The following is a 24,329-nucleotide window of genomic DNA, read 5'->3' on the forward strand; positions in this document are numbered from 1 at the left end:
TCCAAAACATCTCAAAGAAAATGTGATTACAAATAACAGAAAGCAGTCATTTTACCTGGTTTATGTTTAATAATGTGAAATTAAGAATTTTTGGCATTTATAGCCCATGAATCTAAATTGAGGATAGTATTAGGCTAATACAGCAATGTCCTCAATTTGAACCAGTATACTATACTGTCTGTCCTCAATTTAGGTTTCCGATTATGTAAATATGTGAAGAATGATCCGTTTCCTTCATTGTTTAAATCCTGTTGTCCCTCCTGACCACCCACCACCCCCCCATAATCGCCGTATAGCTTTTAGTACATGAGAAATCACCTTTTTGATACTATTCAATTAACTTGCGTCGTAGCCTGTGTTTGTGAACTCATTTTCTGGTGTGAGCGTTCGCAGACGGAGCTAAACCACTCGTGAGGAAATTCACATCTGTCAGCGAAACGAAACAAACCACACAGGGAAACAAGCGCGTCGTGCAAACAACTTTTTAAGAATTGCTTAAAATTTCAAGTGATTTTTGACGTTTTAGGGATTTTTCTCTGAAGAAAACGCGGTGCTGTCCATAGAATGCATTATTGTTTTTCGCCTCTTATTTTTGGAGAGGTGCGAATCACTATTTTGGGCAGGTGAAAGCTCTGACTGTGCATGGCTTTGATGAGCGGGCTTATGTTTCTCAGTACTGGCTGTCTTTTTATATAAGAAAATAGCTACTGGATCCAAGACCAGAGACAAACTAATCAAGTATGCGCTTAACTGGAGTAGCCTACACTGGCGAGGTGTCCCTTGGATCACCGCCGGGATTACGTTGTCGTAATGTTCAATACTTCGGACGTCGATCACACTTTCAATAAGAGAGAGGATGTTTCCGAAGTTATCAATGGCACTCTGGAGCTTGTCTACAACGTCACCGCTGATCCTACAGTCATGTGGAACGATACGTGCGGGGAGACACTACTTGATTTCGGCAGTGGAGAGAAGATAATTATCGGAGTGATGTTGGCTATCATCACAGCGGTCACTGTGATGGGAAACACATTGGTTGTCATAGCGGTTTGCGTGGTGAAAAAACTAAGACAACCATCAAACTATCTTCTTGTGTCTCTGGCCGTGGCAGATCTCTCCGTGGCAATAGTTGTAATGCCGTTTGTTATAGTGACCGACCTAACTGGAGGCAAGTGGCTTTTTGGGGAGGTGTTTTGCAACATCTTCATTGGTATGGATGTAATGTGCTGCACAGCCTCCATCATGACCCTGTGCGTGATCAGCGTTGACAGGTGAGTTAGTTCAACTCTAACAGTGGAATAAAATGTAGGGTGAATAATGGTAAAGTGAAACACTCAAGCTTTGTAATGGATATCTTTAAATGTGTACAATAACATAACCAACAATCAATGCCTGTGTTAGTGAGGAAGTATGTCAGGATAACTAATGGGTTCAATGGGAGTGGCGTCATCGTTGTGGGCGTGGCATCCTATGGAATGACACGTGTCTCTTGACTAGAGACATAATGGTAAGTAAAATTACATAGGGTTCTGAGGTAAAATGTTATGGTTATCTAGACCTAGGAAAGGATATTCAGTGTCTCAGTAAAACATATTTTGTAATGGGATGTGCTTTTTACTCACAAGCATTTCGCTACACTAGCAATAACATCTGCTAACCATGTGTATGTGACCAATACTATTTAATTTGATTTATTTCTCTCATCTTTTTAGAATATAGACATTTTGGCAGTGTCCCAGTATGCCAATTTAACTACTGTAAAACTGGGACACTCCTCTAGGCCATTTTAAGGCAATAAAATATTTTGGGGGATTATGAAATACATGTTTTCTTAACAGAAATCCTCTAAATTTTCTATATCAGATGAAATGTTGGATTTAATTTTCCTCAAATCTGTTATCAGCTAGCATAGCTGCATTTTACTTAGAAAGATATTACCTCAACAACATTAAAATCCTAGCTAGCCATATTCATAACCATATGATGACAAAAAAAAACATTTATTTTGCTGTATTTGACTCTGGTGACAATAAAACGAATTGAAATTGTTGAGGGGTGAGGTCTTTCTGGTTTCATTCTACAACATTTCCACTAGAGTGTACTGTTGAGAATGTTGAGCTGATAGGCCTAGATGAAGTTTATGTTATTTATAGGATTTACAATTACATATAGGCTACTTCATATAATTATAATCAAGTATGATGATGATGATATTAATATGAATAATAGTGTAATAATAATAACAATAAATTATAATTCTTAATGTTCCACAAAAATATCTAAAGAATGCGTATGAATAATTTATCATTAAAATATTGAAATCTCTAACTCATCCTTCTTTACAATAAAGAATGAAGTGTCCCACTTTGCCAATCAAGGTGTCCCAATTTGCCGGTATCGACAATAAATGTGATCTCAGGACAATATGTTTGAAGAAGAGTCATCCATCCATTTTTCAATATTTTATTTTATTTTGTATAGTCTAGTAGAGTTTTTAAGCTATTTGGAATGGTATCATGTTGGGTGTTGAGACAATGGGATGATTCTGTAAGGTGTTCCAGAAAGCACATTTTCGTAAAGTGTCCCACTTTATCAATACTCACCCTAAAACAAGGAAGGAAGTATCTAATGTATAGGCTATTAGGTGACATTAGTCTGGGGTTGGGCTGGTTTTTATGATTAAATCGAATATCGCGATATTTGACATTGAAGATGTATCATGAAGTGTAAGACGATATACCGATAAGACTGTGCAAGACTCTATTTGAACTTTACAAATAAACTGTACCGTTTTTTTCAGTTAGACTGTATCAACATGTTAAACATTAAGTATACATTTATAAACTAAGCCAAAATAAACATGATTATTTAATGAGAATAGCTAGGTTATCCATCCAGTTGCCAACAGATTTTCATGCCAATATTCTAAAATCTGCTAAAAACAATATGTGCATTTTCCCACCAGAGGTGTTTCCATCAAATTGGCTTGTGGATAAAATGCTGTGTGTGATGACGTAGTGCACATAAACTTTTGCGGTTAAATTCCCATGTACCGAAAAAAAAAAAAAACTAGTTAAATGGGTTTCCATAGCATGTTCAACTCTACTGATGGTTTAGAATTTTGCGCTATTTAGCAAATGTGCCTACTCTGGTCTTGGCACGTGCTCTCTAACCAACAGCTTGCAGATACAGTGCGGCTAGGCTACAGTACATATATAATGAGATTATTATGGACAAAATAGCAAGATTATTTTTATTTGTCAATTGGCAGCCAAGTATCGATCATCATGTCACCAGAATAAGACCCCATTTTTATTGGAAAGGCGCAATCAAGCTCATCACTATGGACTTTCACCACCCTGTGAAGTTCATCATAATTTATTTGATCTGTGGCCTAATAAACTGTAGCCTATGCTTTCCAGAGTCCTAGTGGGAGGACCACAAAATATAATTGCGTGACTTCAAGTTTACTTTGATTTGATGGTTATTAATCAAATCAAATTTATTTATATAGCCCTTTGTACATCAGCTGATATCTCAAAGTGCTGTACAGAAACCCAACCTAAAACCCCAAACAGCAAGCAATGCAGGTGTAGAAGCATGGTCGCTAGGAAAAACTCCCTAGAAAGGCCAAAACCTAGGAAGAAACCTAGAGCGGAACCAGGCTATGAGGGGTGGCCAGTCCTCTTCTGGCTGTGCCGGGTGGAGATGATAACAGAACATGGCCAAGATGTTCAAATGTACATAAATGACCAGCATGGTCAAATAATAATAATCACAGTAGTTGTCGAGGGTGCAGCAAGTCCGCACATCAGGAGTAAATGTCAGTTGGCTTTTCATAGCCGATCTTTAAGAGTATCTCTACCACTAGAGAGTTGAAAACAGCAGGTCTGGGACAGGTAGCACGTCCGGTAAACAGGTCAGGATTCCATAGCCGCAGGCAGAACAGTTGAAACTGGAGCAGCAGCACGGCCAGGTGGACTGGGGACAGCAAGGAGTCATCATGCCAGGTAGTCCTGAGGCATGGTCCTAGGGCTCAGGTCCTCCGAGAGAGAGAAAGAAAGAGAGAATTAGAGAGAGCATACATAAATTCACACAGGACACCAGATTAGACAGGAGAAGTACTCCAGATATAACAAACTGACCCTGCAGCATAAATACTGGAGGCTGAGACAGGAGGGGTCAGGAGACACTGTGTCCCCATCCGAGGACACCCCCGGACAGGGCCAAACAGGAAGGATGTAACCCCACCCACTTTGCCAAAGCACCGCCCCCACACCACTATAGGGATATCTTCAACCAACTTACCATCCTGAGACAAGGCTGAGTATAGCCCACAAAGATCTCCGCCATGGTACAACCCAAGGGGGGGCGCCAACCCAGACAGGATGACCACATCAGTGAATCAACCCACTCAGGTGACACACCCCTTCCAGGGACGGCATGATAGAGCCCCAGTAAGCCAGTGACTCAGCCCCTGTAATAGGGTTAGAGGCAGAGAATCCCAGTGGAAAGAGGGGAACCGGCCAGGCAGAGACAGCAAGGGCAGTTCGTTGCTCCAGAGCCTTTCTGTTCACCTTCCCACTCCTGGGCCAGACTACACTCAATCATATGACCCACTGAAGAGATGAGTCTTCAGTAAAGACTTAAAGGTTGAGACCGAGTTTGCATCTCTGACATGGGTAGGCAGACCGTTCCATAAAAATGGAGCTCTATAGGAGAAAGCCCTGCCTCCAGCTGTTTGCTTAGAAATTCTAGGGACAATTAGGAGGCCTGCGTCTTGTGACCGTAGCGTACGTGTAGGTATGTACGGCAGGACCAAATCAGAGAGATAGGTAGGAGCAAGCCCATGTAATGCTTTGTAGGTTAGCAGTAAAACCTTGAAATCAGCCCTTGCTTTGACAGGAAGCCAGTGTAGGGAGGCTAGCACTGGAGTAATATGATCAAATGTTTTGGTTCTAGTCAGGATTCTAGCAGCCGTATTTAGTACTAACTGAAGTTTATTTAGTGCTTTATCCGGGTAGCCGGAAAGTAGAGCATTGCAGTAGTCTAACCTAGAAGTGACAAAAGCATGGATACATTTTTCTGCATCATTTTTGGACAGAAAGTTTCTGATTTTTGCAATGTTACATAGATGGAAAAAAGCTGTCCTTGAAATGTCTTGATATGTTCTTCAAAAGAGAGATCAGGGTCCAGAGTAACGCCGAGGTCCTTCACAGTTTTATTTGAAACGACTGTACAACCATTAAGATTAATTGTCAGATTCAACAGAAGATCTCTTTGTTTCTTGGGACCTAGAACAAGCATCTCTGTTTTGTCCGAATTTAAAAGTAGAACATTTGCAGCCATCCACTTCCTTATGTCTGAAACACATGCTTCTAGCAAGGGCAATTTTGGGGCTTCACCATGTTTCATTGAAATGTACAGCTGTGTGTCATCCGCATAGCAGTGAAAGTTAACATTATGTTTTCGAATAACATCCCCAAGAGGTAAAATATATAGTGAAAACAATAGTGGTCCTAAAACGGAACCTTGAGGAACACCGAAATTTACAGTTGATTTGTCAGAGGACAAACCATTCACAGAGACAAACTGATATCTTTCCAACAGATAAGATCTAAACCAGGCCATAACCAGGCCAGAAATTGTGTATTACTAAAGTTGAAAAAGCATGTAATTATTTTAAACATGGGGAAATAGTTTCCTTACGTCATGTTTCTGGCACCAGTCTAGGTACTAATCCTTTTAAATCCAAGTCACATTGAGATTGACTTTATCATTTTAAAGTTAGAGTCCTTCATCGAAACAATAACAAATGGAACACCCAGTCTCTGTTTTGGTAAAAAGCTGAGGGATGCATGGGCCTGGAGAAATGTAACCATTCTCAAATTCATATACAGAGCTATGTCTGAAAGGGCTGACCAGGCATCCATGATATCAAAAGTATAATTTGTATTGTATTGAGGCTATAGTGTGTGTTTATATTACATTGTTTAGAAACATTGGAGTAAAACAAGATTATATTATTTGGAGTTCTGATGTTGAACACATTTTTATTGAACCTTTATTTAACTAGGCAAGTCAGTTAAGAACAAATTCTTATTTACACTACGGTACTTAATTGTTATGCAGAAATGATTTGATATTGATAAAAACATCTGCATTGGGACTTTAAAGCTAGAATCCTTAGTTTCTACATTCATTTTTGGACTTATAAATCAATTATATTAATACTTTTGTCCTAACAGGTCCGGAGCCTGCTGGTTTTCGGTTCTACCTGATAATTAATTGCACCCAGGTCTAAATCAGTCCCTGATTAGAGGGAAACAATGAAAGAGTGCAGTGGAACTGGATTCGAGGTCCAGAGTTAAGTTTGAGGGATATATACTGGATTGATTCTTGAAAAATACAACTTATAAATGCCTCAGGAGCTTAGTTGGGCTTCTGAGTGGCGCAGCGGTCTAAGGCACTGAATCTCAGTGCTTGAGGCGTCAGTACAGACACCCTGGTTCGATTCCAGGCTGTATCACAACCGGCCATGTTTGGGAGTCCCATATGGCAGCGCACAATTGGCTCAACGTCGTCCGGGTTTAGCTGGTGTAGGCCATCCATTGTAAATAAGAATTTATTCTTGACTGACTTGCCTAGTTAAATAAATACAATGAAAAACCGATATCCATCCAATTTTTTGGGGTGGTCATAGTGAGGAGGGAGAAACTGAAAACTAGCTGTTATTGGCAGAGAGGTTTGGAACTCTTTTTTATTTTTATTGGTCTATTGACCAAATTTGCCGCATGGTGATGTCACCATGGACAGCCGAAACTCCCGCCCATGCAAACCTGCTGATTAGAAGGTCCTGTGTATGTTGTATTCTCATCCAGCAACTATCAGGAAATAGCACTGATCACATTTTTAAAACTTTTACAGTGTTAGTTTCATCAGCTGTTCTACAATATGATACAAAACACATAAAAAAACAGAATTTTGACAGCACTGGGCTTTTAAACCTACCCTAACCTATGACCTGACCCATCAATTTATGTATTACTGCCCAACAGTGGCAAGAAGTGACATCCCCAAAAACACAACTATAGGCCTACAACACATAACTATCTCCTAGCCTCCGACACACCGCGCCAACGTTCTTCTCATCTTTGTCCATTAAAACTTGTCCCCGAGGACCTTTTTGTAGGCCTCTTTTCACTATACTATTTCTCCTCTAACTTTAATTTTACTTCAATTAAAAAGGCTTACATGTTCCCAATCAACAGTAGGCTAGGCCAAGTCTCCTTTCACTTGCTCTGTCTCTCTCCTCAGCAGCAGGCACACTTGACATGAACAGCCAGAACCAGTTTCAGCTGTACATAAGCTGTACCTTTTATTGTGCTGCAATTGGCTAACACAGTTAACAAGCTCCCGCTTGAGTCCCGGGTTGAATCTCGGAATTTCGGGTCTGTTCGACCCGTGAAGACCTCTAGCCCTACCTCGCATATGCTGCTTTCTGTCTCTAACACTAAAACTGAAACTAAATAATATAAAAATGAAGTAGACATTTTTTGTCAAACTAAATTAGAATAAAACGAGTAAATCAAGCCTGAAATCTAACTGAAACTAAACTGAATTTCAAATGAGAATCGAAAAAACAAAACAAATATTAAAACACAAAACTATAATAATCTTGGAATGTTGTAAGAACGCTCATGTATCCAGTTTTCTGAGGGTTAGGATAATATTCCATCAACATCACACCAAACATACACAACATGGTTGCCATGTTCTCAGAATATAAGATATTAATGTTATAGACATGTTTCATTGTAACGTTGTAAGAACATTCCTCTATCCAAGGATGTTTAATACATAGGACATTCTGCAATGGTCTCCGAAGGTTTTTCTTGTTCCCGGCTTGTTCCGGGGACGTTCCTAAAGACGTCACCGTCCCAAAGAAACTTTCATTACACATCATCCCTTGATACTACTGCCGAGTCCATTGAGGCACTGATTGGTGAATTACTGATCCATGTTGAAAGCTCTTTTTCTGTTGGAAAGGTTTGGGACACTCACACACAGTTTTCAACTTTCATATTTGACATACATGATTACATTGTGCATGTTTATTTATACAGTAACTATCATTCAACATGTCTTCACCTGCGATTTGAACTCCCAACGTCTTGGTTCACAGCATTCCAATCTTCCTGGTACCCCACCATGTCTGTGTAAATGACTGATTTCACCTGTATTGGTACACTTTGCACATCTAAGTAAATCTCAGCTCTGTTAAATGCACACTCAAGAAAAACAATTGGTATTTATCATAGTGATTAAGGAGTAATATTAAAATAGAGTAATATGCCCCACAAACATTAGACAACTATACAGAAAAACCCGAAACTTGCTGAAATAAGTAAATAAAATCAATGATGTGAGATTAGCTGGCGTAGCAGGAAGATCGGAATGCCGTAAACCAGGTTTAATAATAATTCCTGTATAAATTAACAATGTTACCATGTATATCTGTCACCACTCTTTTATGTGAGTAAAGTCTTACCGTATGGAGAAAAAAAATCACGACAGCTGTGATGGAAACAGGAAGTATGGTTGTCCCTGATCTTGCCAACAGACACATAATGAATGGATTAGCTATGAATGGATCAGCTGCCATTCTGTATAGAAAGAAACAGCTAGATTGATATTTTCAATGTCTTTGTTCAGCCACGACTCAGAGAAACATAGAATATTACTGTTCTTCAGATCACATTGATAGGATAGTCTCAGTGAGCTTGTTCAGTTTATTCTCCAGTGAATGGACGTTCGCCAATAGAACAGGGGTTCAAGGTGGTTCATCCACTCACCGAGGTTGTCTTGTCAGATATCCTGCATGCTGCCCTCTGTAATGCCCCCTCTTCCTTCTTAGAGTGTTGGGGATTTGGGGATCCTCCTGGATGAGTAGTATGTCATTCATCTCCGACTCATTGATCTAGAAATGCTCATCCAAATCGAGGTTAGTGGTCACTGTTCGGATTTTAAGATGCTCTTTTCGGTCATAGGAAATGATGGCATAAACATGTAAACATTATTATTATTTTTTTTATCTGCCAGAACAACACACAAAATTGCACAATTGGTCATGAGCCCGTAAAACGGCTGATATTCCATTCATTCATTTCATATAATTTTTTGGGACCATCAGGCAACGTCCTAAATATGCGTGACCCCGGATCAAGCTGAGAACTAGCCCAAAACCTCCAGGAGACCATGATAGAACAACTTGTCTAGAACATTAACATCTTATATTCTGAGAACATGGCAACCATGTTCTGGGTATGTTTGGCGTGACGTTGATGGAATATTCATCTAACCCTCAGAAAACTGGACACTTGAATGTTCTTGCAACATTCCCATGAAATGTGTCTATAACATTAATATTGAATATTCTGAGAACAGGGTAACCACATTCTGGTTGTCTTTTTGACATTAAGGGAATGATATCTTGGAAACAGTCATTGCACATCACTGGAACATTCATATGAAAACGTTAGGTGACCTAATGAGACTCTTAAACGCTTAAGGGAATGTTCTCTGAAGTTGTGGGAATGCTTGTTGTTAGCTGGGTATGAATGCATAAATTATTATGATTCTGCAAGTCGCGCAAATGACACGATTACATGCCAGTGGTTTTAGGAAAAACAAGCAAAAACAGGGAGTCATGCCGAGACCAAGGTCTCTTTTACAGATCCGCCATTTTCACACATCAATACACATCAATATACTCATAAAGGTTCACATCAATACACAAAAAGCAAAAAATACTCATAGAAAACCAACACATTCTTCAGTAAAAATCTGCCTTTTGAATTGCTCTAGAGGCACCAATTCATCCAATTTCAGAGAGCCTGGAGATTATTCCACAAGTAAGGTGCTGAGGTACGAACTGTTCTCTCATATGTTAAGAATGAAGTAAGGTACGGCAGAAGTTTATGCAGGCGGGCTTTCTTAACAAAAAGAGTGCAATATATCGATCTACAATACTTCAGAGGGCTAGCCTACTTTCTGATACAAAACGCAGTGATGTGTATGGAACCACCTAGCGTAATGTGCTGTGATAAACTGTGTCCAGTGGCTTCAATACAGTGGCAGCTGCTTTCATACAGACAATATCACCATAGTCTATAACCTGTACAAATGTCGACTGAATTATTTTGTTTTCTGCTATTTAATGAAAGGCATGAACTATTACTATAATTAAAGTCATTTGAATTATTGTCTTTGTAAAAGATAGCTTTTCGTCAATCCAGATGCCCAGATATTTCTAAGCATGTACACGATCAATGAGGGCACCATCCAATGTACTTATGCATTAATCATCATTTATGTGATTTGGAGAATAATATATACAGTACTTAGGGTTGCAAAACTCCAGGAATATTCAATAAATTCCAGTTTTTTTCCAGAAATCCTGGTTGAAGGATTTCCTGCTTATTCTCTCCTAATTCCGAGAATCCTTTAACTGGGAATTTGGGAAATCCTGGGAATATATTAAAAGTTCCTGGTCCATACCAATTGCAGACAATATTCTTTACCAATAAACAGTATCGAAAGCCTTTGATAAGTCAATAAAGAGGGTCGCACAGTGTTTCCTCCTATCCATACCGATTACCACATCATTTAACACCAAGGTTGCAGCAGAGATGGTGCTAATGACCAGGCTTGAAACCAGATTGGTGAACGCTTAGAATACATCTCATATACAAGAAGGATCTAAGCTGAGAGTTGATTAATGACTCTAAAAATGTTGCTAGGCAAGACAATTTTGACAAGGCACATTTTTGGGGGGTTGGAGTGGTCACCACCTTTGTGGAGACGGAGTACATGGGCTGCCTTCCAATCCCTGGGGATAGCACCTGAGATAATCATAAGATTAAAAACATTTGTCAATGTCTCCGGAATCAGGGGAGCAGAAAGCTGCAGCAAGAAAAGAATGTACTTCCGTCCTGTCAAGTGATCTTCCCATTGGAAAATAAATGAGCAGACAAAAGACATTTATTTATTTAACTTTTTAAAATTAATGTATAGTCATTTTATTTGGTTATCCATTCATACCAGAACATGGAAACAAGCATGCATACCATCTCAATTGGGTTGAGGTCGGGTGACTGTGGAGGCCAGGCCATCTGATGCAGCACTCCATCACTCTCCTTCTTGGTCAGATATCCCTTACACAGTCTGGAGGTGTGTTGGGTCATTGTCCTGTTGAAAAACAAATGATAGTCCCACTAAGCGCAAACCAGATGAGATGGCGTATCGCTGCAGAATTCTGTGGTAGCCATGCTGGTTAAGTGAGTCTTGAATTCTAAATAAATCACTGACAGTGTCACCAGAAAAGCATCCCTACACCATCACACCTCCTCCTCCATGCTTCACAGTGGGAACCACACATGTGGAGATCATCCGTTCACCTAATATGTGTCTCACAAAGACACAGTGGTTGGAACTATAAAATTTGAACTCATAAGACCAAAGGAGAGATTTCCACCGGTCTAATGTCCATTGCCCGTGTTTCTTGGCCCAAGTAAGTCTCTTCTTCTTATTGGTGTCCTTTTTAGAAGTGGTTTCTTTGCAGCAATTTGACCATAAAGGTGTGATTCACACAGTCTCCTCTGAACAGTTGATGTTGATGTTTCTGTTACTTGAACTCTGAAGCATTTATTTGGGCTGCAATTTCTGAGGCTGGTAACTCTAATAAACTTATCCCCTGCAGCAGAGGTAACTCTAGGTCTTCCATTTCTGTGGTGATCCTCATGAGAGCCAGTTTCATCATAACGCTTAATGTTTTTTGCGACTGCACTTGAAGAAACTTTCAAAGGTCTTGAAAATGGGTATTTTACCAAATAGGGATATCTTCTGTATACCCCCCCCCCACCTTGACACAACACAGCTGATTGGCTCAAATGCATTAAGAAGGAAAGAAATTCCACAAATTAACTTTTAAAGAAGGCACACCTGTTAATTGAAATGCATTCCAGGTGACTACCTCGTGAAGCTGGTTGAGAGAATGCCAAGAGTGTGCAAAGCTGTCATCAAGGTAAAGGGTGGCTATTTGAAGAATCTCAAATATGAGAAAAAATAAGAAACCTGCACACTGGTCTTGATAGTAACACTGCTCTTTAATAAGCGTTACGTATCGGCCTCACAGCCTTCGTCAAAGCTTTTGTGAGTTTAAATTGGCACTCTTATGTAGACATAGCCCCTCTCACATTAGTTCCACACATCGAATGGGATTGGAGTTGAGGGAAAACAAATAAGTGCAACCAAATATAACTGCATTTCATAAATATTAGAATAAAGTGTACATTAAACACGTCTGCAAAAAACCACAATGAGGACATCGACCTACCAAGCAAGTTTTCATATATCATTGGATACAGGGCAAGAAAAACGTCAGAGTAATCTGAAATGGGGCATAATTCATATTCACATTTACAAAAAAAAATTATTTACTTATTTTAACCTTTATTTAACCGGGTAGGCCAGTTCTCATTTACAACTGCGACCTGGCCAAGATAAACAAAGCAGTGCAACACAAACAACAACAGAGTTACACAAGGAATAAACAAACGTACAGTCAATAACACAATAGAAAAAGTCTATATACAGTGTGTGCAAATGGCGTGAGGAGATAAGGCAATAATTAGGCCATAGTAGCAAAGTAATTATAATTTAAGCAAATTAACACTAGAGTGATAGATGTGCAGATGATGATGTGCAAGTAGAAATACTGGTGTGCAAAAAAGTAAATAAAAACAAATATGGGGATGAGGTAGGTAGATTGGATGGGCTATTTACAGATGGGCCGTGTAAAGCTGCAGCGATCGGTAAGCTGCTCAGATAGCTGATGCTTAACGTTAGTGAGGGAGATATTAGTCTCCAACTTCAGCGGTTTTTGCAATTCGTTCCAGTCATTGGCAGCAGAGAACTGGATGGCTAGGCGGCCAAAGGAGGTATTTGCTTTGGGGATGACAAGTGAGATATACCTGCTGGAGCGCGTGCTACGGGTGGGTGTTGTTATGGTGACCAGTGAGCTGAGATAAGGCAGAGCTTTACCTAGCAAAGACTTATAGATGACCTGGAGCCAGTGGGTCTGGCGACGAATATGTAGCAAGGGCCAGCCAACGAGAGCATACAGGTCACAGTGGTGGGTGGTATATGGGGCTTTGGTGACAAAACGGATGGTACTGTGATAGACTGCATCCAGTTTGCTGAGTAGAGTGTAGGAGGCTATTTTGTAAATGACATCGCCGAAGTCGAGGATTGGTAGGATAGTCAGTTTTACGAGGATATGTTTGGCAGTGTGAGTGAAGGAGGCTTTGTTGCGAAATAGGAAGCCGATTCTAGATTTAATTTTGGATTGGAGATGTTTAATATGAGTCTAGAAGGAGAGTTTACAGTCTAGCCAGAAACCTAGGTATTTGTAGTTGTCCACATATTCTAAGTCAGAACCGTCTAGAGTAGTGATGGTGGGCGGGTGCGGACAGCGTTCGGTTGAAAAGCATGCATTTAGTTTTACTGGTGTTTAAGAACAGTTGGTGGCCACAGAAGGACTGTTGTATGGCATTGAAGCTCATTTGGAGGTTTGTTAACACGGTGTCCAAAGAAGGGCCAGATGTATACAGAATGGTGTCGTCTGCGTGGAGGTGGATCAAGGAATCACCCGCAGCAAAAGCAACATCGTTGATATATACAGAGAAAAGAGTCGGCTTGAGAGTCGGTCGATGAAGACGGCTGCACAGTACTGTCTTTTATCGATGGTGGTTATGATATCGTTTAGTACCTTGAGCGTGGCTGAGGTGCACCCGTGACCAGCTCGGAAACCGGATTGCACAGCGGAGAAGGTACGGTGGGATTCGAAATGGTCAGTGATCTGTTTGTTAACTTGACTTTTGAAGATTTTAGAGAGGCAGTTCAGGATGGATATAGGTCTATAACAGTTTGGGTCTAGGGTGTCTTCCCCTTTTGAAGAGGGGGATGACCGCGGCAGCTTTCCAATCTTTAGGGATCGCGGATAATACGAAAGAGAGGTCGAACAGACTGGTAATAGAGGTTGCAACAATAGCGGCGGATAATTTTAGAAAGAGAGTTCAGATTGTCTAGTCCAGCTGATTAGTACGGGTCCAGGTTTTGCAGCTCTTTCAGAACATCCGCTATCTGGGTTTTGGGTGGAAGAGAAGCTGGGGAGGCTTTGGCATGTAGCTGTGGGGGGTGCAGAACTGTTGGCCGGGGTAGGAGTAGCCAGGAGGAAAGCATGGCCAGCCGTAGAGAAATGCTTGTTGAAATTCTTGATTATCGTGGATTTATCGGTGTTGACAGTGTTTCCTAGCCTCAGTGCAGTGGGCAGCTGGGAGGAGGTGCTCTCATTCTCAATTGACTTTAGTGTCCCAAAACATTTTGGAGTTAGAACTACAGGATGCAAATTTCTGTTTGAAAAGCTAGCCTTTGCTTTCCTAACTGACTGCATGTGTTGGTTCCTGACTTCCCTGAATAGTTGCATATCGCGGGGACTATTCGATGCTAGTGCAGTCTGCCACAGGATGTGTTTGTGCTGGTCGAGGGCAGTCAGGTCTGGAGTGAACCAAGGGCTATATGTGTTCTTAGTTTTACATTTTTTGAAAGAGGCATGCTTATTTAAGATCAAATCAAATCCAATTTTATTTGTCACATACACATGGTTAGCAGATTTTAATGCGAGTGTAGCGAAATGCTTGTGCTTCTAGTTCCGCCAATGCAGTAATAAGCAACGAGTAATCTAACCTAACAATTCCACAACTACTACCTTATACACACAAGTGTAAAGGGATAAAGTATATGTACATAAAGATATATGAATGAGTGATGGTACAGAACGGCATATGCAAGATGCAGTAGATTGTTATCGAGTACAGTATATACAGTGGGTAGAACAAGTATTTGATACACTGCCGATTTTGCAGGTTTTCCTACTTACAAAGCATGTAGAGGTCTGTAATTTTTATCATAGGTACACATCAACTGTGAGAGACGGAATCTAAAACAAAAATCCAGAAAATCACATTGTATGATTTTCAAGTAATTAATTAGCATTTTATTGCAATTCTATAAGAAAATCAAACAAGACATACAGTTGAAGTCAGAAGTTTACATACACCTTAGCCAAATACATTTAAACTCAGGTTTTCACAATTCCCGACATTTAATCCTAGTAAAAATTCCGTCTTAGGTCAGTAAGGATCACCACTTTATTTTAAGAATGTGAAATGTCAGAATAATAGTAGAGAGAGTGATTTATTTCAGCTTTTATTTCTTTCATCACATTCCCAGTGGGTCAGAAGTTTACATACAAATTGAGTGTATTTGGTAGCATTGTCTTTAAATTGTTTAACTTGGGTCAAACGTCTCAGGTAGCCTTCCACAAGCTTCCCACAATAAGTTGGGTGAATTTTGGTCCATTCCTCCTGACAGAGCTGGTGTAACTGAGTCAGGTTGGTAGGCCTCCTTGCTCGCACATGCTTTTTCAGTTCTGCCGACACATTTTCTACAGGATTGAGGTCAGGGCTTTGTGATGGCCACTCCAATACCTTGACTTTGTTGTCCTTAAGCCATTTTGCCACAACTTTGGAAGTATGCTTGGGGTAATTGTCCATTTGGAAGACCTATTTGCGACCAAGCTTTAACTTCCTGACTGATGTCTTAAGATGCTGCTTCAATATATCCATATAATGTTTCTGCCTCATCATGCCATATATGTTATGAAGTGCACCAGTCCCTCCTGCAGCAAAACACCCCCACAACATGATGCTGCCACCCCCATGTTTCACGGTTGGGATGGTGTTCTTTGGCTTGCAAGCCTCCCCCATTTTCCTCAAAATATAAAAATGGTCATTAGGGCCAAAAAGTTATATTTTTGTTTTATCAGACCGGAGGACATTTCTCCAAAAAGTACAATCTTTCTCCCCATGTGCAGTTGTAAACCATAGTCTTTCTTTTTTATGGCAGTTTTGGAGCAGTGGCTTCTTCCTTGCTGAGCAGCCTTTCAGGTTATGTCGATATAGGACTCGTTTTACTGTGGATATAGTTACTTTTGTACCTGTTTCGTCCAGCATCTTCACAAGGTCCTTTGCTGCTGTTCTGGGATTGATTTGCACTTTTCGCACCAATGTACGTTCATTTCCAGGAGACAGAACGCTTCTCCTTCCTGAGCGGCATGATGGCGGCGTGGTCCCATAGTGTTTATACTTGCGTACTATTGTTTGTACAGATGAACGTGGTACCTTCAGGCATTTGGAAATTGCTCCGAAGGATGAACCAGACTTGTGGAGGTCTACAAAAAAATGTTCTGAGGTTTTGGCTGATTTCTTTAGATTTCCCATGATGTCAAGCAGAGGCACTGAGTTTGAAGGTAGGCCTTGAAATACATCCACAGGTACACCTCCAATTGACTCAAATAGTCAATTAGCCTATCAGAAGCTTCTAACGCCATGACAACTTAAATGGGATCAAAATAAACTGAAATACTTATGTATTACTATCCCCTAAGATCTGACGGAACTACATCAGTATAACTTTGGAACATTGGAAAACCAGCTTATACTGGACCTACAAAGATGGAATATTTCATTATTAAAACGAATGTCTTCCCAAGATTTGAATTCCTGTCCAAGAATCGACCAGTAACTATCACTCCAAATATTTTTAAACAGTGGGACAAGCTACTGAGCACATTCATTTGGGGAGGAAGAAATGCCAGTGTCAAACTTAAAACAATTTAACAATGTCAAATCAAATCAAATTGTATTTGTCACATACACATGGTTAGCAGATGTTAATGCGAGTGTAGCGAAATGCTTGTGCTTCTAGTTCCGACAATGCAGTAATAACCAACAAGTAATCTAACTAACAATTCCAAAACTACTGTCTTATACACAGTGTAAGGGGATAAAGAATATGTACATAAAGATATATGAAAGAGTGATGGTACAGAGCAGCATAGGCAAGATACAGTAGATGGTATCGAGTACAGTATATACATATGAGATGAGTATGTAAACAAAGTGGCATAGTTAAAGTGGCTAGTGATACATGTATTACATAAGGATGCAGTAGATGATATAGAGTACAGTATATACGTATGCATATGAGATGAATAATGTAGGGTATGTAACATTATATTAGGTAGCATTGTTTAAAGTGGCTAGTGATATATTTTACATCATTTCCCATCAATTCCCATTATTAAAGTGGCTGGAGTTGAGTCAGTGTCATTGTCAGTGTGTTGGCAAATCCCATTGAGCACGTCTGGGACCTGTTGGATCGGAGGGTGAGGGCTAGGGCCATTCCCCCCCCAGAAATGTCCGGGAACTTGCAGGTGCCTTAGTGGAAGAGTGGGGTAACATCTCACAGCAAGAACTGGCAAATCTGGTGCAGTCCATGAGGAGGAGATGCACTGCAGTACTTAATGCAGCTGGTGGCAACACCAGATACTGACTGTTACTTTTGATTTTGACCCCCTCTTTGTTCAGGGACACATTATTCAATTTCTGTTAGTCACATGTCTGTGGAACTTGTTCAGTTTATGTCTCAGTTGCTGAATCTTGTGTTCATACAAATATGTACACCTTAAGTTTACTGAAAATAATGCAGTTGACAGTGAGTGAACATTTCTTATTTTTTTGCTGTGTTTAGTATGGAAACTCATAGAATAAGAAACAAAATAACTATTTGAGACTTACAGTATGAAATATTTATAGGCCCTAACAGGAGATGAAATGTACATGTTTTAGGTGTGTGTTTGTGTGTGTGTGTGTGTGTGTGTGTGTGTGTGTGTGTGTGTGTGTGTGAGTGAATGGGTGCATGTATGCAAGTTTAGAAGTGCCAGTTTGTGTATGCATGTATGCAGTTTGTGTATGCATGTATCTTCGTGTTTGTGTGTGCATATGTTTGTCCTGCATTTAAAAAAAATACCCCTAAAAGGCTTAGACTTTTAGGGGTTAGTATTGTTGGGGCCCTTCCTTCATGATGCCGTAGGGAGGATAAGTATGACATATGATGACATGGTCCTATTATGAATCAACAAGTGTGACAGAAGCATTCGTTGGGGAAAAGATGGTTTGAGAATGACTGTATTTTAAATATTCAGCCAGGTCAGTGTGATAGACACTGACAGGTGAGGAAAATTGATGGCTCAAAGAGACTGAAACTATGGTATGCAGTATGGCCAGTGGTTGTTCACCCTTCAGTGAACTCAGCATCTGCCTTTCTATAGCATATGTCACTCATGGATCCTCTCTCAACAAATACTTCAGCTGTCCCACATGCAGGTGGTTCTAAAGGCCTACATTTTCATAACAATCAATGACAGGCTGTTGTTGTCAATAAGATTGGAAAATAAAGGTCAATTTAAAAAATATATATATCCTTAAACCTCCCTGCCTTTTCTGCTTATACAGAATGACTCCAACATTTTCTTTGCGCAAGGAGAGCAAGATCCATTCATCTAACCATTTAAGCCATCGATTTCATCCTTCCTTACAAATATATTCCATCAAGCTAACCTTTAAAAGGAGAAATAAACAAAGCTAATGTGTTAAATATAACCACGCTTTTGACGACCGCAGCACGGAGAACAAAGTCAACATGACCTCACCCCTTGTTGGGCATTGTTGACAGACAATTGGCCCCAATCTTTAAAAGGAGGTTGTCTCAGTCTCGTTTTAAACAAAAGAAAAGCGTCATTGTGACTGCTGTGTATCAGGGACCATCGTGTGAGATAAAATGTCCTAGTAATTAGGGCTCTGAACTGAACAGCTCATCGCTTGTGCTCAGCGGACCCAGGGAGAAAAATACCTTGTATGAGGGAAAGCATGTCTAAAATGATTAGATGGACAATTGGATCCGTCAACTACTTGAGACAAATAAGACACGTGTGTGTACACAAAATAGTCGTCGAGAAAGGGAAGACCATTCCAGAGTTTAGTTTCATGCTGCAACTCACTTCTCTATTGGGAAATTAAGTCTAAACTGATCTAGCACGGTAGCACCCTAGATCAATAATGCCATTTTATAAAGATGTAAATCATCTTGAGATAAATGCTTGAGATTATGAGGAGATAATCATCTGGCATGTCAGTATTATTGTCAGATTGGGTATTTAGAATGATTGACTGTACCTGCATACTAGGCTATATTCAGTCATATCCTGGAAAACCGAAAAGGTTTTGCTCTTCAGTGTAGCGTACTCATTTAGAAAACGACTGTGCAGTTGTAGAAACATTTTATTGGCCTATACACTATTGATATCTGTGTAAAAAAAATATCTATAGATTGATGAATTTGTCAGTTGTAAAAAAATAAATAATAATAACTAAAACTTTGATTGTGGATCATAGTGTCAGTGTGTTTCAGGGGACCAGTTTAAGTAAGGTGAGGTGCAGAATCTGTAATCTTAATGAAATAATGTGGATTTATTTTGGATTCAAGGTGGTGATTTGTAGAACAGTGATTCTTCGCAGCCGAACAGCATGCATCACAATGTAGTGATTTAGTGAATCTCAAACATGTATACAAGCAGTGGTTTTTCACCATATATTGCTACTGGTCAAAGGAAGTGTACTATAAATGATGCCTGCTAGATTGGCATGATCCTGTCAGCATTTTTGGCAGGGCTACAGGATTTATTTTTATTTAACGAGACAAGTCAGTTAAGAACAAATTCCTATTCGCAATGACGGCCTACCCCGGCCAAACCCTAACCCGGACAACGCTGGGCCAAATGTGTGCCGCCCTATGGGACTCCCAATCACGGCCTGTTGTGATACAGCCTGGAATCAAACCAGGGTCTGTAATGACGCATCTAGCACTGAGATGCAGTGCCTTAGACCACTGCGCCACTCAGGAGCCCATCGAAAAACATGGACCACTCTGCTGGAACTAACACCTGTGTTTCTCTGACCTTTCCCCGTCTGTCAGGTCGGTTGGTCCCTAGCTGCCCCGTCTTGGACACATGCAGGCTTGCCCACACACACACACACACACAAACACACACACATACCTATACAGTGGGGCAAAAAAGTATTTAGTCAGCCACCAATTGTGCAAGTTCTCCCACTTAAAAAGATGAAAGAGGCCTGTAATTTTCATCATAGGTACACTTCAACTATGACAGACAAAATGAGAAAATCACATTGTAGGATTTTTAATGAATTTATTTGCAAATTATGGTGGAAAATAAGTATTTGGTCAATAACAAAAGTTTTTCTCAATACTTTGTTATATACCCTTTGTTGGCAATGACAGAGGTCAAACGTTTTCACCAGGTTTTCACACACTGTTGCTGGTATTTTGGCCCATTCCTCCATGCAGATCTCCTCTAGAGCAGTGATGTTTTGGGGCTGTTGCTGGGCAACATGGACTTTCAACTCCCTCCAAAGATTTTCTATGGGGTTGAGATCTGGAGACTGGCTAGGCCACTCCAGGACCTTGAAATGCTTCTTACAAAGCCACTCCTTCATTGCCCGGGCGGTGTGTTTGGGATCATTGTCATGCTGAAAGACCCAGCCACGTTTCATCTTCAATGCCCTTGCTGATGGTAGGCTTTGTTACTTTGGTCCCAGCTCTCTGCAGGTCATTCACTAGGTCCCCCCGTGTGGTTCTGGGATTTTTGCTCACCGTTCTTGTGATCATTTTGACCCCACGAGGTGAGATCTTGCGTGGAGCCCCAGATCGAGGGAGATTATCAGTTGTCTTGTATGTCTTCCATTTCCTAATAATTGCTCCCACAGTTGATTTCTTCAAACCAAGCTGCTTACCTATTGCAGATTCAGTCTTCCCAGCCTGGTGCAGGTCTACAATTTTGTTTCTGGTGTCCTTTGACAGCTCTTTGGTCTTGGCCATAGTGGAGTTTGGAGTGTGACTGTTTGAGGTTGTGGACAGGTGTCTTTTATACTAATAACAAGTTCAAACAGGTGCCATTAATACAGGTAACGAGTGGAGGACAGAGGAGCCTCTTAAAGAAGAAGTTACAGGTCTGTGAGAGCCAGAAATCTTGCTTGTTTGTAAGTGACCAAATACTTATTTTCCACCATAATTTGCAAATAAATTCATTAAAAATCCTACAATGTGATTTTCTGGATTTTTTTTTCTCATTTTGTCTGTCATAGTTGAAGTGTACCTATGATGAACATTACAGGCCTCTGTCATCTTTTTAAGTGGGAGAACTTGCACAATTGGTGGCAGACTAAATACTTTTCCCCCCACTGTATATACACACAGTTGAAGTCGGAAGTTTACATACACCTGAGCCAAATACATTTAGACTCAGTTTTTAACAATTCTTGACATTTAATCCTCGCAACAATTCTCTGTCTTAGCTCAGTTAGGATCACCACTTTATTTTAAGAATGTGAAATGTCAGAATAATAGTAGAGAGAATGATTTATTTCAGCTTTTATTTCTTTCATCACATTCCCAGTGGCTCAGAAGTTTACATACACTCAATTAGTATTTGGTAGCATTGCCTTTAAATTGTTTAACTTGGGTCAAACATTTCGGGTAGCCTTCCACAAGCTTCCCACAATAAGTTGGGTGCATTTTGTCCCATTCCTCCTGACAGAGTTGGTGTAACCGAGTCAGTTTTTTAGGCCTCCTCGCTCTCACACGCTTTTTCAATTCTGCCCACAATTGTTCTATAGGATTGAGGTCAGGGCTTTGTGATGGCCACTCCAATACCTTGACTTTGTTGGCCTTAAGCCATTTTGCCACAACTTTGGAAATATGCTTGGGGTAATTGTCCACTTGGAAGACCCATTTGCGACCAAGCTTTAACTTCCTGACTGATGTCTTGAGATGCTGCTTCAATATATCCACATAATATTCCATCCTCATGATGCCATCTATTTTTTGAAGTGCACCAGTCCCTCCTGCAGCAAAGCACCCCCACAACATGATGCTGCCACGCACGTGCTTCTCGTTTGGGATGGTGTTCTTCGGCTTGCAAGCCTCCCCATTTCCCTCCAAACATAACGATGGTCATTATGGCCAAACAGTTCATCAGACCAGAGGGCATTTCCCCAAAAAGTATGATCTTTGTCCCCATGTGCAGTTACAAACTGTAGTCTGGCTTTTTTATGACGGTTTTGGAGCAGTGGCTTCTTCCTTGCTGAGCAGCCTGTCAGGTTATGTTGATATAGGACTCGTTTTACTGTGGATATAGATACTTGTGTACCTGTTTCCTCCAGCATCTTCACAAGGTTCTTTGCTGTTGTTCTGGGAATGATTTGCACTTTTCGCACCAAAGTACGTTCATCTCAACAAGACAGAACACGTCTCCTTCCTGAGCGGTATGACGGCTGCGTGGTCCCATGGTGTTTATACTTGCGTACTATTGTTTATACAGATGAACGTGGTACCTTCAGGCATTTGGAAATTGCTCCCAAGGATGAACGACTTGTGGAGGTCTACAATTTTGTTTCTGAGGTCTTGGCTGATTTTTTTGGATTGTCCCATGATGTTAAGAAAAGAGGCACTGAGTTTGAAGGTAGGCCTTGAAATAGATCCAGAGATACACCTCCAATCGACTCAAATGATGTCACTTAGCCCATCAGAAGCTTCTAACGCCATGACATCATTTTCTGGACTTTTAAACAGCTTAGAAAGGCACAGTCAACTTAGTGTATGTAAACTTCTGACCCACCGGAATTGTGATACAGTGAATTATAAGTTAAATAATCTGTCTAAACAATTGTGTCATGACTTTGTGTGATGACATGCACAAAGTAGATGTCTTATCCAACTTGCCAAAACTATAGTTTCTTAACAAGAAATTTGTGGAGTGGTTGAAAAATGAATTTGAATGACTCCAACCTAAGTGTATGTAATCTTCCGACTTCAACTGTATATATATATATATATATACACACACACACACTGACTGCACATTGCAGAGTGTGGCCCCACTTCACAGTGATAGAGGATTATGTTTTTGTTGTCTTGGGATGGATTTTCTCTATGAGTTGTTTCTGCATCATTTGTGGTTATGAAAACCATGCAGGTAAATTAATTCTGGCTCAACTATCATCTCTGGATGAGGATCTTCTCAATTCTACTCAGCTGTGCCAAACAATATACAGCTCTTACTAAGTACATGATCACTGCATAAATCTTACTCTGGAAAGTGTGAATAATGAAAAGAGTTTTCAGAAATATGATCAGGACTTTTCTCCATCCTTTGTTATTGCTTTTATGTCCCTCCTCATTCTCCAAACAAACAAATTCATCATCATTTGGAAATAGTCTTACTTAGTGTGATAGCACTAGAGCTGCCCGTGTCCACTCCTAAAAAGGTGCTTTCTCTTATGGCCAGTTCTAGTTCTCACCCCTCTGAGAGTAATACAGTATATTGTATATACATTTTTTCAAAAGCCAGATATTAATTATTCATTGGCAACAGAGGGGAGAGAGAGGATATTCACTGTCTAGAGTCACCCAGCCATTGACAAAATCTAGATGGTACTAAAGGGAATGGAATAGTTAGTTATTGCAAAAACACATATCCTCATTAAAATTGCAAACGAATAAAAAACAGTCTTGCACTCAATGCATTTTTGGATGGAGGGAATGATATCGTCTGTCTTAAATGGTGAGGTGTCCCTCTTACAGGGTCAGGCAGGCTGCTAGACTAAAGATGTCCCTTCTCTATGTGTGATGTGATTCCCCTCCATTGTAACAGCCTGCTTTGGCCCTTAAAGCACCTGGATAAGCCCAAGCTGACTTGACAATCCTGTAGATTGTAACATACTGTAGTGATCTTTGAAACTTTTTTTTATTTTTTATAAATTATCCGCCTCTACCCCCATTCTATTGGTGAACGTACAATCACTGCAGGACAAATTGGACAAGCTCTGGTCGAGACTATCCTATCAAAGAGACTTGAAGAACTTTATTATCCTATGTTTTTCGGAGTCATGGCTGAACAAGGACATGGATAATATACATCTAGCTGGTTTTTCTATGCATCAGCAGGACAGAACAGCAGCATCAGGTACGCTCCAGGTGGGAGGTGTGTGTATCTTTGTTAACAACAGCTTGTGTGCAATCTCTAATATTAAGGAGGTATCGGAGTTCTGCTCACCTGAGTTAGAATACATCATGATAAACTGTAGACCATACTACTTTAAGAGTTTTAATCCATATTTTTTGGAGCTGTCAATTTACCACCACAAACCAATGCTGGCAATAAGACTGCATACAACAAGCTTTATTGGGCCAAAAGCAAACAAGAAAATGCTCATCCATAGGCGGCA

General features: G+C 40.3%; 1 protein-coding gene across 1 annotated transcript in view; it reads left to right on the forward strand.

The window, feature by feature from the left end:
- The first annotated feature begins 410 nt into the window (after positions 1-410).
- LOC115140214 (5-hydroxytryptamine receptor 7-like) overlaps positions 411-24,329 on the forward strand; it is an 83,159-nt gene continuing 59,240 nt past the window's right edge. The window contains exon 1 of the mRNA XM_029678418.2: positions 411-1,271. Coding sequence (XP_029534278.1) covers positions 811-1,271 — 461 coding nt within the window. The 5' untranslated portion in view covers positions 411-810. The remainder of the gene's footprint in view (positions 1,272-24,329) is intronic.

The sequence above is a fragment of the Oncorhynchus nerka genome, linkage group LG13 (genome assembly GCF_034236695.1).
Source record: "Oncorhynchus nerka isolate Pitt River linkage group LG13, Oner_Uvic_2.0, whole genome shotgun sequence".
Taxonomy (NCBI): Eukaryota; Metazoa; Chordata; class Actinopteri; order Salmoniformes; family Salmonidae; genus Oncorhynchus; species Oncorhynchus nerka.